Raw genomic sequence first — 15,255 nt, 5'->3', positions numbered from 1 at the left:
GCGGTGGGATGGGAGCCGGCGAGCTGGAGCAGCGTGTTGACTCTGGCCCGCGGTTCCTGCTTTGATAACTTCATTTCATGCATCGAAGGAGCGGCCGCCATAACGCCAGAGCAATGGCCCCGTAGAGCATCTCATCGGCATGGTGGTCCCCAGTGGTCGAAGGGCTTACGCTGTGTATGTGTGAAAGTGTCAAACAACCACTGATCAAAAAAATACTTTTAGTCAAAACTTTATGGTGATGTAGTATTAATCTAGACGGTGCCACACACCTCCACGCCCTTATGGGCCGACCTGTTTTAGCAGCCGGTCCCTCCGGCCCCGCCTGCGTTTGCTGCCTGCGTTTGCTGCCTGCGTTTGCTGCCTGCGTTTGCTGCCTGCGTTTGCTGCCTGCGTTGCTGCGCTCCCTCCACCTCCCCTGCAGCCACCTGTTGGGCTCTACTGTTCCATGCAATGGGGGAGAATTCGAGCTCATCACTCATATACTCTATCTCTAGCTAAGGATGCCTATAAATAAAAATCTTTTTAAAGTGAATCTCAGAGCTGTCTATCATAAATATTCTTATTAAGAAGGAGGGGAGACAACTCTTTGCTGATGGCTGCAGAAGGAAGAGAAAATTAAGTGATTTTTTAAAAAGCAACTACAACAGTGTGGTCCCAAAGAAAACAAGAGTGAAATAGTATAATTGTATAATAAGGCAATAACAGTATAATAAAGTACAATGGATGACAAAAATAAAGTAATATGGTCTGACTATAACCCTGACTGGACAAGTGGTTTTAGATGGGTGGACGGATAGATGGACACTTGAGTTTAAGTGTAAAAAAACAGCAAGTAGGTTTGTTCCAAACTCCCATTTTCACGTTGAGAAACGGGACATGCTTCACTACACACAATATTAGAAGACAGCGATCATTCAAGAAAAATAATAATCCCGTTCATGTGTTTTAGTGCCAAAAGCTCGTCGCACAGAATAAATAGGATGAAGCGAAGAGGGAACGAGCCCTGATGCGTTCTCAGGCTCCATCATTTCAGTTTCAATCATCAGATTAACAAACAACAGCACATTGCTGCATACGATCAATAATAGCTTCTAATAATGTCTTTGATCAATATGAACTTCGTTGGGCAATACTCAATAAGTAATTATAAGAATATCTATTAAAAAGAAAAGATTTCAACGTCGACCAACACCAACTTTAGAAATTGTGTCCTTTGTTTTGTTATTATAATCAAGAATAAGACAACAGACAGAGAATAGGAATAGAACTGATGGTATATTTTCAAGTCATTCAATTTTCCGTACAGTAAAAAAAAAAAAAAAAAAAAAAAAAATCATCATTGTGTTTGGATTGTCTCCACAGACATTCCTCTGGCATTGCATTCTCTAAGGTTCACACCCAAGGATTGTAGAAATGCTTCCCCAGTGCAAACATATAGAAAAATACACTTCCTTTATTATCCTTCACACAATATAATGCTATATAAAAGAATATTTCATTTTTGTAGCACAGCTGAAAAGAAAAAAAAAAAAAGAAGCTGAGTACTGCCGTCGGTCAGGTCCAAGCTAACAAAAATAAAACCAGAGAGAGAAAAATAGAGAAGGCAACGACTTCGCAACCAGCCGCTGTATAGTGACACTCGTGTCTCCATTCTACGTCTACGTCAGTACAGTAGGAATCAGCATCGTGTCCACAGTCTAAGGCCTCTGATCAAATGAACATATTGTGATTTATGTCCAGCTGATTATTTTGTCATCAATAAATCAATCAATCAATTATTATCGATCAGTCGATACCACTTTGCTGCTCAGTATACAAAGTCCTATACAAAATAACTGTCAGACGTCATTCTAAGAAAGGTATTGCACCACAAGACGCTCATAATTCAAACGGACTGGCGGATGAGCGATGGATTTTGGGATTCAAGGTTCCAAAGTGGGGAAGCCTTGCGATGTTCGACTTGATTCATAGAAATGTTTTTGGTCTACTCCTCTTTCATTACTCCAGGAATTAAAATAACCCCAGGTCCCCGCCGCAGCGCCGGCTCCCCTCGTGTCTCGCTTCTCTCTCAGAACCAAACCGGTCACTGTGTTGCATGTAAGACATCTAAGCCGTTCATTTCCATGAAGTTCGTTTGAAAACAAAACAGCAGTGAGAACCTGTGATTTGGGTCGGTTTCAATTTCAGTTGAATATAAGAAATAATGAGAAATAAAATATGACTGCTGTGATATCAAATGTCGTCCGGCCTCCTTTTGACACGGCGCGAACGGGTCAGTCTCTTCATCCGAGTGTCGAAAAAAAGAAAGGTTTTGTGGTAAAGTGGTAGTAAGCGCCACGTCAGAAGGCAGCCTCGTGGAAGGATGGATGCTATAACTCTGCAAGTCAACGTGTTGTAAAATTTAAAGGCTGTACAGTCAAAGTGCATTTTCAGTGGCAGGCTTACATGCATTGGAGAGAACCCTGTGTGTGTGTGTGTGTGTGTGTCTGTGTGTGCGTGTGTGTGTCTTAACGTGCGACCTTCAGAATGGCTTTAGCTCATTTTACTATCAAGTTGTTTTCCCGCATCCACTCCATTCATTCTTTCATATTAATTCACATTTCTCAGTCCAACCCTCTGAGCCCCTGCCTCATTGAAATCTCTGTTCACAACAGGAAAAAAAAAACCCCAGATATTTCTTGTTCACAGCAAAGAGAAAAAAATATTTTAAATTAAAATAGCAAATCGGAACGAGAAGAGAAGAGAAGGCTCAATATCGAGGGGACGCGGTCGCTTGAGGATTCATCTGATCGTTACATCTGCGGTCGCTACGACTGCTGTGTTTTTCGATGAGATATTCAGGCACTTGGATGTCCTAAGCCCGAGCGCGGGTTCGGCTCACGCGGGACGAGGTCAGAGTTTGGGGGGGGGGTCAGGTTCAGATTCGCACGCCGCTCCACGCAGGCCGCGCCACGCACGCCGCGCCTGGCGTCGGCCCTCTCTCGGAAGATCCGCGGCGTCATGGCGCTGTGTTTTCTGCTCAATAAAGGGCGTCACAACAGTCCGGCCCCGTACGTGACTATTCAGCCACTTTCTGAGGAGCCGTAGCAAGAAAATAACACATGAGGGATTTGTTATGTGTTTTTGTTTTTTTCTCCTGTCTTTGTTGACTTGGACCATCAACTGTCTTGTGTACAAAAAAATGAACTATTTAACAGTAAGTAAAATGTCAAATTACAACTGCTGACTGAAACTTGCAACATGCAAAGCAGTGAGAAAATTATATTTGTATGATCAATGATTTCGATGTGCATCGGATGAAACGCTGTCTTCATCTCCCCCGATGTTTGACAAAGCAAATATCTTAAGGCACGACAGCCTGGTTGGAACGGTGGCGGCTCTCTGTTCGCTGTGGATTTCTACGTGCAGATGCACTCTGCCGGTACAGAGACGAGCTCCGAGGATCACGCTGTGAAGTTAAAGCGGAGCGTCTAGGAACTTCTACGGCTTAACGGGTCCCGGGCTCCAAACTCCTCGCGCCCAAATGGCAGAGACAAGATAAATAGTAAAGGAATAATTCTTCTGAATAAAGTTTTGTTTTTTTTAATAAAATTTTTTTTTTTTTTTTTACCAGGTCAGAGTTACATATTAATCCTGCAAAACCTATTGGAATAGCGATTGCAAGGTAGTAGAACATTAACATTCAAAAAACCAATATGATTTTACGGGTAGATGAAAAGAATATCAATATTTATATTGAAGTTTGTAAATTACAAACTGTAAACTACAAACCAGCCTCGTGGTTCATTTACGTAGTACAATTATTTGTATGCAATGCATTTTTTGTGTGTTTTACAAAAGGCACAAAATGTGTTATTCTGAGAATTGCTCAAATTTAATCTGGTGAATAATAATAAAAAATGTACCAATGAAACTAATCCTCGATCGGAAAACACCGTCAGGTCCACAGAGGTGCTCAGTACCAGTTAGTTTGAGTTGGGTCTTTGTCCTTTAAGTTCGTTTTACCCTCGTTACACTTTCTCTCTCTTCCCTTTCTCTCTTGCCTGATCCCCATTACATTCCACCTCATCTTCATCATCATCATCACCTCCTCCTCATCACCCCATTACATTCCACTTCATCTTCATCATCATCATCACCCCGTTACATTCCACCGCGTTTTTGGCCGAGTCGGCAGACATTCTACAGTGTTTGATGGGCGACCGCCGGAATCAAAGCACTCCCACTTCCTGCTCTTTGTATCTTAGAAGCGTCACGGTTCACTGCGGCTGCCAACAACAGTCCCATGATGACATGAGCCGTTGACCTCAACGCTGTTTTCGGATCAGGTGATGAGCCAGAGGGACAGAGGGACAGAGGGACAAGCTCCTCAGATTCGTTTCGATTGCACTGACACGAAGAGCACCTTTGAAAAAAAGAATAATAGAAGTTTAATTCACACAGTTTGAGAACGAAGCCATATGAAGTGAGCTGAAGAAAAGCAGGATTTAAATTTTGAGCGGCAGGATTCAACTGCCTTCAGCAACCAAAGCCCAAAAACGTGAAAGTAAAACGTTTTTGGATAAAACGATGGTCGTCGAGATCACAGCTTCAGAATCGAATCCTCCAATTTGATTTTAACCCTTCCCTATCATACGGATGGGAGCTGAATGCGTCTCTTTCGAAGGGAATAACATGCCGCACAATTCTACAAGTTGGCTTTGGACTCTGAGCAAATGCATTCATGTGTCAGGGCAAAACCAAATTTGAAGGCGGAATTTTTTACGGGATACAGGCACCGTGGGAAAAGCACCCGGCTCCTCTGCCAAGCTCGCGTGCGTGTGGAGGTCCGTGTTTGAGGAAAGCTGCGGGCGGAGGTTGCAGCCGATCGACGGCCGGTGGAGCAACCTCCGTATTCCGAGATTTGTTTTTTCGATTTCGGCGGGAGTCGACAAGCGGCCGACGGCACCGGGTCGGCATCGCCCGTCGGCTCGCGCGCGGAACATGCAAGTCCAGTTCATGCACATCCATTCCTCACTCCTTTATTTCTTTCCTTCTTTCTTTCTACTCCATTTGCTCAATTGTGTGGATCAACGGTTCCAACCAACGAGTGATCTCTGGTCCCGAAAAAAACCCCAAAAACACAGATTGGTCAAGTTTCGTAACATCGCCGGATTTTCTACTTGAGATGCTCTATGATGGAGATGTCTCCTCCCTCGGAGTCAAAGCCGTTCATGAACAAGCCTCCGTTCTTGGCCATCAGCCCCTGCAGGGCCTCCCTGTCCATCCTGTCCCTCTCCCGCTCGTCGCTGAAGTTGACGGACACGCCCCTCCTGGGCAGGCCGAGCTCGGGGGCGGGGCTGAGACCCAGCTCCGACGATAGCTTGCGCTTGATGGAGGCGGCGCGCTGGAACTTGTCGTAGATCTCGACGCTGACGCGGCGCCGCGTCTCCTTGAACTCCGCCGAGACGTTGGCCGTCCACTCTGCGGCGTGGGCGCGGATCTCCCCCACCTCCGGGGGGAAAAGAGGGAGAAGGAGGAGAGGGATAGAGAAGGTGAAGTTTCTTGGAGCGAGACATTGTACCTTACTTAATATCAGTGTATCCACAACACACGCACACGCATACACACACACACCATTTACCGTATTTTGCCCATGACTGGAGGACAGAGAGTAAGATAACGTCTGCGATGTAAATTTAAAAACCCTTCTTCCTGCTTGTGATGTCAGCAACCAGGAAGTCAACTCAATTACATCAAAACCATCCCATCTAGATACATTAGGCGTGCTCGGATTGCTAATCAGCCATGGAAAATATCACACAAACACTCACACACACACACACACCTATGCATAAGGTAAAATCCCGGCATGCAATGACACTGCTGAACTACGGGAACCGGCAAAATCTGGCCTTCCCTGTTTGGGGGGTTGTTGCGATGGGAGGTTAAAAAATCGAAATGAATTTCGTACAAATTGAATTCAGTCATGCTCCACAAATTGCATTGCGCATTTCGATGTAAAAGCAAAACATATGTTCTTCTTACTGTGTGATGATTGACTGTATTTCGAGTCACGTTGGACAAAAGCAGCCGTTAAATTACGTGACGTTAACGACTTCAATCTAAATGAAGAGCTCATGGAGAAGAGGAGCGTCTACGTTTCAAACCAATTCAGCTTTCTTGCTCTGATCTCATGCTTGTTTCTATCTGTGTCAGTTGTTTCCACATCGGTCCTCGAACACAAGGTCCCCACACTGTGTCTCTACTCCAATTTTAACAATGAAACAACGGCTGTACTCTGGGATTATCCATAGCAGGCTGTGACATAGACATGTTGCGGTGTGAATACCAGCAGTGGGATATGGACTTTGATGCAGATAAAAGTGTTTTATTTCTATAATATTTACAGTTCTAACTTAAGGGGATGAGGTGGGGGTGGAGGAGCAGGGTGTGGTGTGGTCTGTCTCTCTGGCATCTTTCTGCTTCTCAGATCTCCTCAGGTGCCATCGACCCGTCCTAGCTGTCCACCGCGCCGAAACTACATCTGCTCAAACACCGTGGCGGCGACTGCTAAATTAATCCTATTCAACACCTATGAAACCAACATGAATCATTGAAACCACAAATTAGTCTGGCAAATTAGTCTTGTATTTATCAATACATTCATAAAGGAAAGACATGGATTTCCAGAGGAGGTGGACTCCTCCTCTGGAAACTGCAGTGAAACTGGCACCTTGTTCATGTTCGGTTCGACTACAAAATAGACTGATTAATGGTGCCCAATCATCAAGTTAATTAAGCCGAGAAGCACGGGGTGAGACTTGTCTTAATAAGAAGAAATAATTGCACAACAATAAATAAATGCACAACAAATGAATTCTCCTATCCAAAAACATAGTAAGGGGTTGGTACACTGCAGTGCAGACAGACGAGTGGCATAAAAAAGAATGTTTATGGATGTGGAAAATCATTTGACATTTGTTAAAATGGTATTACTTTTGGCTATATCATTTCTAGTGAATATGAAAATATATTTGTGTATATACAAATTTATTTATTTATACAATTTATTTGTATTTCCACATTTTTTTTTCTTCTTAAGACAAATCTCACCCCGTACTTCTCAGCTTAATTAACATCACCGACTCATTTATTCAAAAATATTGTCAAATAATATTGTCTATACTGTAGGTAATGTTAATAGTAGAAGTGTAGATTTGGTATTAGATTTTGATCTATATTCAATTTTCTCATCACATATTTCCTTATTTGACTGGCAAATTAAATGGGAGTCTACTATCTGATCTGTGATTACATAACAGGACTCAGCCTCACTGTAGATATTATTTTTCTCTGGATAAATCTGTGGACAAGGTCATTATCACACATAACAAACAGCCGTCCCCTCCCTTTCTCCTCTTTCCCTCCTCTTGTCTCACGTCCATCTGTGTTCTCTGGTCCCTCCACATCTCTCTGGAGAAGCTCATAGTAATAGTCTGTGACTATTGATTTGTTTGGCTGGAAGATGGTTGATTTGATTATAAAATAGTCGTATCATTGAAATTAAGTTTAACAGAGGGCAAAAGTTGATGCACGGACAGTGAACCTACTGGCCCGGCCTACAGACAGACTGACAGGGGTGGGGTGGGGGCGAGAGAGACGTACCTCTTCTTTGGTCCTCTTGGAGATGACCCTGAGCCAGTCACCGATCATACTGAGGATAGCAGCAAAGTAGGCCAATCCCACCAGGATCCAGAACCATACGACGGGCTTGTAGTAGTCCAGGTATTCTATATCCGAGCCCCCTGGAGACCAAGACACACGCTGCTCAGACACCTGGGACGTACCACCTCCAGCATCACACCAGGCTATTCGTATGGCAGTAAAAAATACATTTTACGCCTCATCATGAGCACATGGCCCGTGAAAATGATTTCACTCTTTTTTTTTTGTTTTGTTTCGTTTTCAAATCACGAAAAAAATATCCTCTGCTTGACAAATAAATGCGAAACAAGCATGGAAGTTTGTTTTGATATTTTAACAAAGACGACAACGGACTACTACATGCCCGTTGGTGTGGTAAACCATCGGCATTACCTGCGACAAAGTCTCCAAAGCCGATGGTTGTCAGAGTGACGACAACGAAGTAGAGCGACTCCAGCGCAGACCAGCCCTCTATGTGTTTAAAGATGGCCGCCGGGAGAGCCACGAACAGCAGGCAGCCAAACAACACAAAGAGCAGCGTGGAAATAACCCGGATCTTCGTCTGGCTTATGGACCATTGCTGCAGGGGGGGGAGAGAGGCAGAAACAGAGAGAGAGAGAGAGAGAGAGAGAGAGAGAGAGAGAGACATTTAATATGCTGCATACTGCCACATTACTATGGATGTGCTGTTAAAGCACTTATCTACACTAACATCAACTCTGTGCGGCATTCCAGGCCGACTCCGAGCCTGGATCCCTGTTTTTAACTTCTCAATGAGGTTTCCATGTTTCGGGCTTATGGTCAGTGAGGCTTAAGTCAGTAAAGTCTCTGCTATTCCACGTGGGTCTGCAAAACCCCTTGAGACTGTAACGGTAATTTAAGACGAATACAAAAACGAACCGTAAATGACCTGTAAAAACCAGACAACAAATATAAAGCTTCATATGGCCCTTTGCAATGCACACAAAAGCTATAGGTGTTAGATATACAGCTGAGGAGGTACTGCAACACTTCATAAGCTTTCTCTGCTTGCCGAAAATGGCCATACAGGCGTCTCTTACAAACTCATCACCATATTCACAACCGAGGGTAATGAGTTTAAATCTAAATATTTATGGAGTGGTGAAGCTATTCTTACTGAAGAGAAAACTACCAAGGATTGAAAAGCTTCAATGTAATATTGTTGTTTCTACTGACCACAAATGGCCAGAAAGGCACACGCACACGCACACAGTGAACATTTTTCCTTTCTCCTAAGCATTAATCATAATATTAATCGTTGAGAGACTCCCTCGAGTCCCCTTCCAGATAATGAAGGGAAATGTGGAGGCATTCTGCATTCCACATTCTAATTTGAATTCTAACTGGAAGGCTCTCAGAACTGTTTGCCTCTCGGTGCTTAGTCGGTGATTTCGGTTTCCCATTCTGTCACCTGGACCGATCGCAGCAGAATATTGATGGCTCTGTGCCATAGGCGAAGAACTATCAATAGTTTGAAAAACCTTGCTGGAAACTGGTTGTAGTCCAAAAAATAAAAATAAAGCCCTGCAAGCTGGTAATATTTTTTCTGAGCTGGAATCTCAGGTACTTTCTTTGCACTTACATAAAGAATGAGCTTTAGACTTGAATTCAACTTTTAGCCGGGGTTACAACTATGGCTGAAATTAATGCGATTGCCCGTGTGCAGTCTGAGGATTAGACCAAGCCCCTGAGTACGGTATTCAACACAGCCTCTCATCCAACTGGAGAATTATTCATTCCCATTTAAATGAGGGTCAAAGGTTCATCGATGCATCTAAGTATTCATACATATGCACACACTTGCATGTGACACACGCAAACACACACACCCATGCATGAACCAGCAAAATCTGGCCTTTCCTGTTTAGGTAACAAGGGCGGGGAGGTTAAAAATACAAATTAATTTTATACTTATTAATTCTATTGCAAGTTTTTCCTCACAACAATAATGCATGATGTTAGTGTAGCATGTGACAATATCAATGGTTCTATTGAAGGGTGGCTGGTTTGATCACCCTTATTATGCAGAGGTCTGTACCTGTACTATACCTATACTGTACCTTAGAGCTCTCTCAGCTCTAAGTGAGACATATTCCGTTTTACACCAGAATTAGCGGGTATGCCCGGGTTTTTTAAACGCAGGAAAAACGTGCTCAAATAGGCAACTGATGCTTTTTCCATTGCCAGGAGAAATGCTGTTTTTTGAGTTTTTTTCCTGGTGTGTCACGTTCGACAACACGAACACGCCGGAAAAGGGGCATCTCATGTTTCCATTCTGATTGGGAAAACAATAGTAGAAGAGACAGCAACTAAAACAAACAACAACATAAAACTGCAAAACTTGGCAAAAAAAACCCAGCTCATCACCCGCCGAGACTCTGTTCCCTCCGTTCCTACAAAAGAGCCGTTGAAAAGTATCGGATTGTTCGTAGATCTATACTGGATCACTGAAGTGGCCCCCCGCTGTGCTCCCCACGGAGCGATCCCCACACTGAAAACATGTCATCCCCCATTCAGTAAAAGTCAAAGTCAATAACTTCTGATTTTGATATTGGATTCTAAATGGGATATGAAATGATCGAATGATACACGGATATTCCTGTTTATTTATACACCAACGTCCGGAACTTTGCCCTTTACCGCATTGTGCGGGTAAAGGGCCGAAAATGAGCGAGTTGACCTGAGTGTCGTGTTTTACATCAGAGCCAATCGGAGGTGGAGCCAATAAAAACCTGTGTCTATATCATATTGCATTTGATCTGGGACCAAAACCCGGGTGTTACCTTTCCCACTAATGACAACTGCCGGGTGTAGCGGGTGTTACCGGGTTTTTGGTGCAGTAGGAAAGGGGAAATAGTCTGATGGGAGGTTGTGGTCTTCATGTGTGTATCCTGTGTCCAAACATGTGTCAAAACTCACCACAAACATGTTCTCCACTTTAGCAATACCCTTGCCAAATATGGTGCCGAGCTGATCTCCCACACCAGCCAACAGGAAGCCAAAGAGCGGAATCCCCAGTAACGCGTACACGATACAAAAGATCCTTCCGCCCTCGGTGTGGGGGGAGCTGTTCCCGAAACCTGGAATGAGAGAGACAAGAAGTTGGACAACAGGAGGTGGGAGATATGTGAGCGAGAGGAAAGGACAGAGGCGAAGAGGAGGAAGTGAATTGGTGAACAACAGAACGAAATCAAACACATCCTCCCTTCTTCCTCTCCACACACACACACACACACACACACACACACGCTGGATGTTCCATGTGCTTATGTTTTACCGATAGTAGTGATAACGGTCCCAGAGAAGAAGAAGGCGGAGCTTAGCTCCCACAAGCTGGTGTGGTTGGTCATTGTCCCTGCAGGATTCACACCTGAACGAACTGCCGACACCACTTGCTGCAGAGGAAGCGTGACAGAAAAGATACAGAAAGTTAAATGACTGAAAGGAGTAATTATTTAAAACTATACTTAACGGGATATTTAAACTCAACAAAGGATGACTCGTGAGGTTCTGGATGTTTTTATTTCGATCAACACAGACAAATGCAGACATTTAACCCAATTTGATGGGAAAAAACTGCGGACATCTCAGTGTTTTTGAGTTTACATTCAACACCAACTTCTTGTATCAAATCATGAAGAAGTAAAACCTGGATTCTGTTTTAAAACGATCTGACAAAATGAATTCAGGTGCTTGTGAAGAGTTCCTAGGTGCCGCGACATGAGAGAAGAGTCCCTCTTTTGGTAATAGAGCGCGGCTGCTGTCCATGGTGCTGAAACGTGTTAGTTAAATGTTTGTGCTTGTATAATGACAGAGTGGTGCCCCCTCAAATGCCTGCGAGGGTTCCAGGGGTCTTCGATGGAAAGGCGTGTAATTAGTTACCTATAGTGTCTGTGGGTTGTGTTTTTGTGAAGTACACTTGTGTGTCCAGAGTCATACCTGCGCATGCTTTCCACACATGCACACATCACAAACACGCACTTACACACGCAGACGTGTTGAGACTAAAGCTGAAGTAGAAGGCAGAAAGGAAAGAAAAGGGAAAAGGAAAAATGAAACAGAGAGGAATCCTCTGCTCTAGGGGGATAAGGGAAACTATAACACACACACACACACACACACACACACACACACACACACACACACACACACACACATCTCTATTTACCACATGTCATCCTCTCCCTCTCTCTCTCTTGCTTTGTCTCCATTCATCCTCCTTTTACTATTTAGAGTGTTGATCAACTCAAATTTATTTTCATCTGTGTCTGCATATCTGGATGTTAGTGTGTCCTAACCCTCACAAATTTTGTGTGCACGCATGTGCATGATGCATGTACAGTATGTTTGTGTGTGTGTGTGTGTGTGTGTGTGTGTGTGTGTGTGTGTGTACATTTGTTTGTGTGTCTATCCACACTTACACATTAACTTATTCTACTCTGATTCTATAATGACGGCCACCCTTTCTCATATTATCCAGATTTTGTGTTCCTTGTAAATAATACTTTTGGTAAACAGCAATTAACAAAAACAATCAGTTGCGTGTCATTTACTTGGATTACTATTTTTTCAAAGTATATACTTTTCTCTTTACTTTCTGGTTTAATTTAGACCATGACTGTTTAATCAATGATGGGGGGGGTGCTATGGACAGACAGCAGGAAACAATCTATTTTTATCCAAAATCTGCTGAATGACAAAATGTCCCAAAATAGGCTCCGCCAACAAGACCAAAAACAGCAGCGCTCTAAATAAAGGAAACCACCATGATCAGCAACTGTTGTTTAAGGCGTGCGCTTTGTACTTGCCTTAATTTAATCAATATTTAGATCAATAACTTTCTACTGGTCTCGTTCAATAATTCTTTGCTGCTATTTTAGGACTGGGATTAAATTTGCCTTTCAGCCTACAGACCAATGAATGTGAAGGTAAAAAAAATAATAATAATAATAATGTACATTACATAATTGAGCACCGTAATGGAAGTTTTTAGACAAGGCGGTGCAGAAGCCCCATGACCACTCTGCCCTGTGTGTGTGCGCTTGTGCGTACGTGTGTATTTCTGTCTGTTTGTATAGATTTTAGTATGTGTGAAACAGAGAGAATTTCTGTACTTACACTGCTAAAGTCAGGTCTAGTTTTAAAACTTTGAAACAAAGCAAAGAAAAAAAATAAAGATTTATATTTCTGACTATGGACCAGGAAATGTTTTCAGCTTGAGCACAAGCTGAAAGACCAAAAATTGGTCCTCACATCCTGGGCCCTCAGGGTTTTCCCAATATGCGGCTGCTCTTCTGGTAAATAGTCCCAACTATTAGTGTAGTATTGACCCATTTAGGAGCAGGCCAACAATCCAGAGGCTAGTCCTACCTTGACTAGCTCCTCCAGCTGGCTCTGGTTCACACATGAGTGTTTGGAGAGGAATTCCAGCTTCTGAGACAAAATGGCTAAACGCTGGGCGCTAGAGCAAGAAAGACAGGGGAGGAGGGTGCTTCATGTTCATAAGTAAAATCACCTTACCACTGAGCAGGGCTTTGGGCTAAATATTTAAAGAAGTTGACAGCAGGATACTTGGACAGTTAAGAAGGACAAACAGAACAAACAGCCTACCTCTCATGGGGTTTTTCCAGGGCTCTAAAAACCATTGCTCCCATCACTAGGTACAGAACCACCAAAAAGAAGATGCCAAACACTGTCTTCCACTTCATTGTGGCAACCACCTACAAAACAAAATCTGATCACAAAGATGTCCTGAAACGACTCCAGTTTCAGTGAGGCATGGTTTATGTCACAAGCTGAATGAGTTGGATGAGCAAGACACATGGGTAACAACTGATGGTCAAAACCTCAATTACTGTACCTGCGAGTGTCAAGACACATTTTCTCTCTCACCTCATTCTCTTCCATAGGGCTGAGTGTGACTGGTTTTGTTGAGAAGGAGAGGCGGGGCTTGGTGTTGTGCGTGGCTGATTTGGGATCCAGTAAGTCAGGAGCTGCCACTGGCGATGGGACAAGGACAGATCATTTTAGTGGACAGAAAATCAGAACAATGCGAACATTATGTTTAGTTTGCTTGTGAGCTTTAGAGGAATACAGTATCCAGTCCTGAGAAGAAGGCCAAAAACAGATCAAAATGGTGCATACTGCAAGTAGACCCCATAGGCTGCAGGCTATGGCCGTGAGAATGTGCCTGGGAGCAGTAAATAGTGAGTAGCTTCCAGATAGCGGAGGGGAGATGCCTTTAGGTATGAAGAAAAAACTATTTAACGCAAACTACTGGATTAGCCTACAGGGGCATCTGGATAGTCACCCAACTAAGTCGGTATTGGAAACATCCTGGAAGCATGGGAAGGGACCCAGGACAAGCTTTAGGGGGACAGGAAATACAATGCAAAAATGCACAATATCAAGCGACTGGTTGGTCGGGATCAGCCGTTTTAGTCCTCAGGTATGGAATATCAAGGAGCGAGTGTATGAAAGACGAGCTGGATGTCATCTATACAGCGGAAACGATCCACCAGTCAGTGAAACACCTTTTCAAGAGAAAGGGAACAAATGGCGAAGGGACTTTGATTTGGGTGGAATTCTTGGGGTTAAGTCTGGGGTCGGATGTTCAATCCTGATGAAGAGAAGAGGACTGTACCATAGAGTGTGACATCGGAGGTAAGACAACAACGGCAGAGGAAAGAGTTTTGAAGAATTGGTGATTGGACACGCACTCATGTGCAAGCGGAGCAAGTGAAGCAGATCAATGACAAGAGGAGAGGTCATACAACAAAACAGTATACGAGCCGCCGTAAAAACATAGAAAGAAGTCGTTTTTTGTTCTTGTATTTAACACTTATAAGCACTGAGCTAAAATCAACACGGATACATTATTTTCCTGTACACGATCTTCCACCCACTCCTATGCCAATAAAAAAGAAACCATGTTAACAGTATATAAATTCAGTTCAGCTTACTTCAGCTTATAAATGTTATGTAAGATATTCACCTTTATGGAGGTAGAGTTGTGACATCACAAAGGCATCGTATGATGACACCCCCTGTTGGCCGGCGTGTATTTACATGTGTTCCCATGACGATGACCAGCGAGAAATGTGTGTTGAAATGGAAATCTTTCTCTGCCACACTCTTTTCCCCATAGGAAACCTCATGGATTATTTTGTTGCCCAAACTTTCCACAAAGTAATACCTTCCGACCAAGCCGGTTGTGGCTCAAAAACTGTGGAAGGAGTAGCGCGGCAAATGTGTACTGTAATAATAATAAGTATAATAATAATAATTATAGCAGCAGGCAGCTATGCACAGCGTCCAGGTTCACCGTGTTAGTCACAAGTTACAGTTTTCCGTGTTTCCGTGAAATGTAGCATCACGTGACGAACGTGGAGGAGCATTGAGCTTTGCGGAGCAATCACAGTGCACAGCACTTAACACGGAATAGAAAAAACACCGCAGGAATGTACGAAGGTGAGCAAAGGTAAATGACCCTTCTTCACCCTCTGCGTTGTACTCATAAGTGGCTGGAGAGAAGTGATTTCCGAAATA

At 43.5% G+C, this 15,255-nt stretch overlaps 1 protein-coding gene across 1 annotated transcript; it reads right to left on the bottom strand.

Annotated features, from left to right (window-relative positions):
• Positions 1-5,158: 5,158 nt before the first annotated feature.
• Positions 5,159-13,701, bottom strand: kcnk2a (potassium channel, subfamily K, member 2a; the record flags this gene model as incomplete). Its single annotated transcript, XM_079998335.1, has 8 exons — positions 13,600-13,701; positions 13,318-13,427; positions 13,078-13,168; positions 10,985-11,102; positions 10,627-10,787; positions 8,080-8,266; positions 7,648-7,787; positions 5,159-5,491 (listed from the first exon to the last, which is right to left on the bottom strand). Exons 1-8 carry the CDS (start codon positions 13,612-13,614, stop codon positions 5,159-5,161), a joined length of 1,155 nt encoding a protein of 384 aa, XP_079854461.1. The 5' UTR covers positions 13,615-13,701.
• Positions 13,702-15,255: the final 1,554 nt, after the last annotated feature.

Source organism: Zeus faber (genome assembly GCF_960531495.2).
Source record: "Zeus faber genome assembly, chromosome: 3".
Lineage (NCBI taxonomy): Eukaryota > Metazoa > Chordata > Actinopteri > Zeiformes > Zeidae > Zeus > Zeus faber.
Note: the sequence above shows the minus strand (reverse complement) of the source record. Positions and strands in the feature narration are given on the sequence as shown.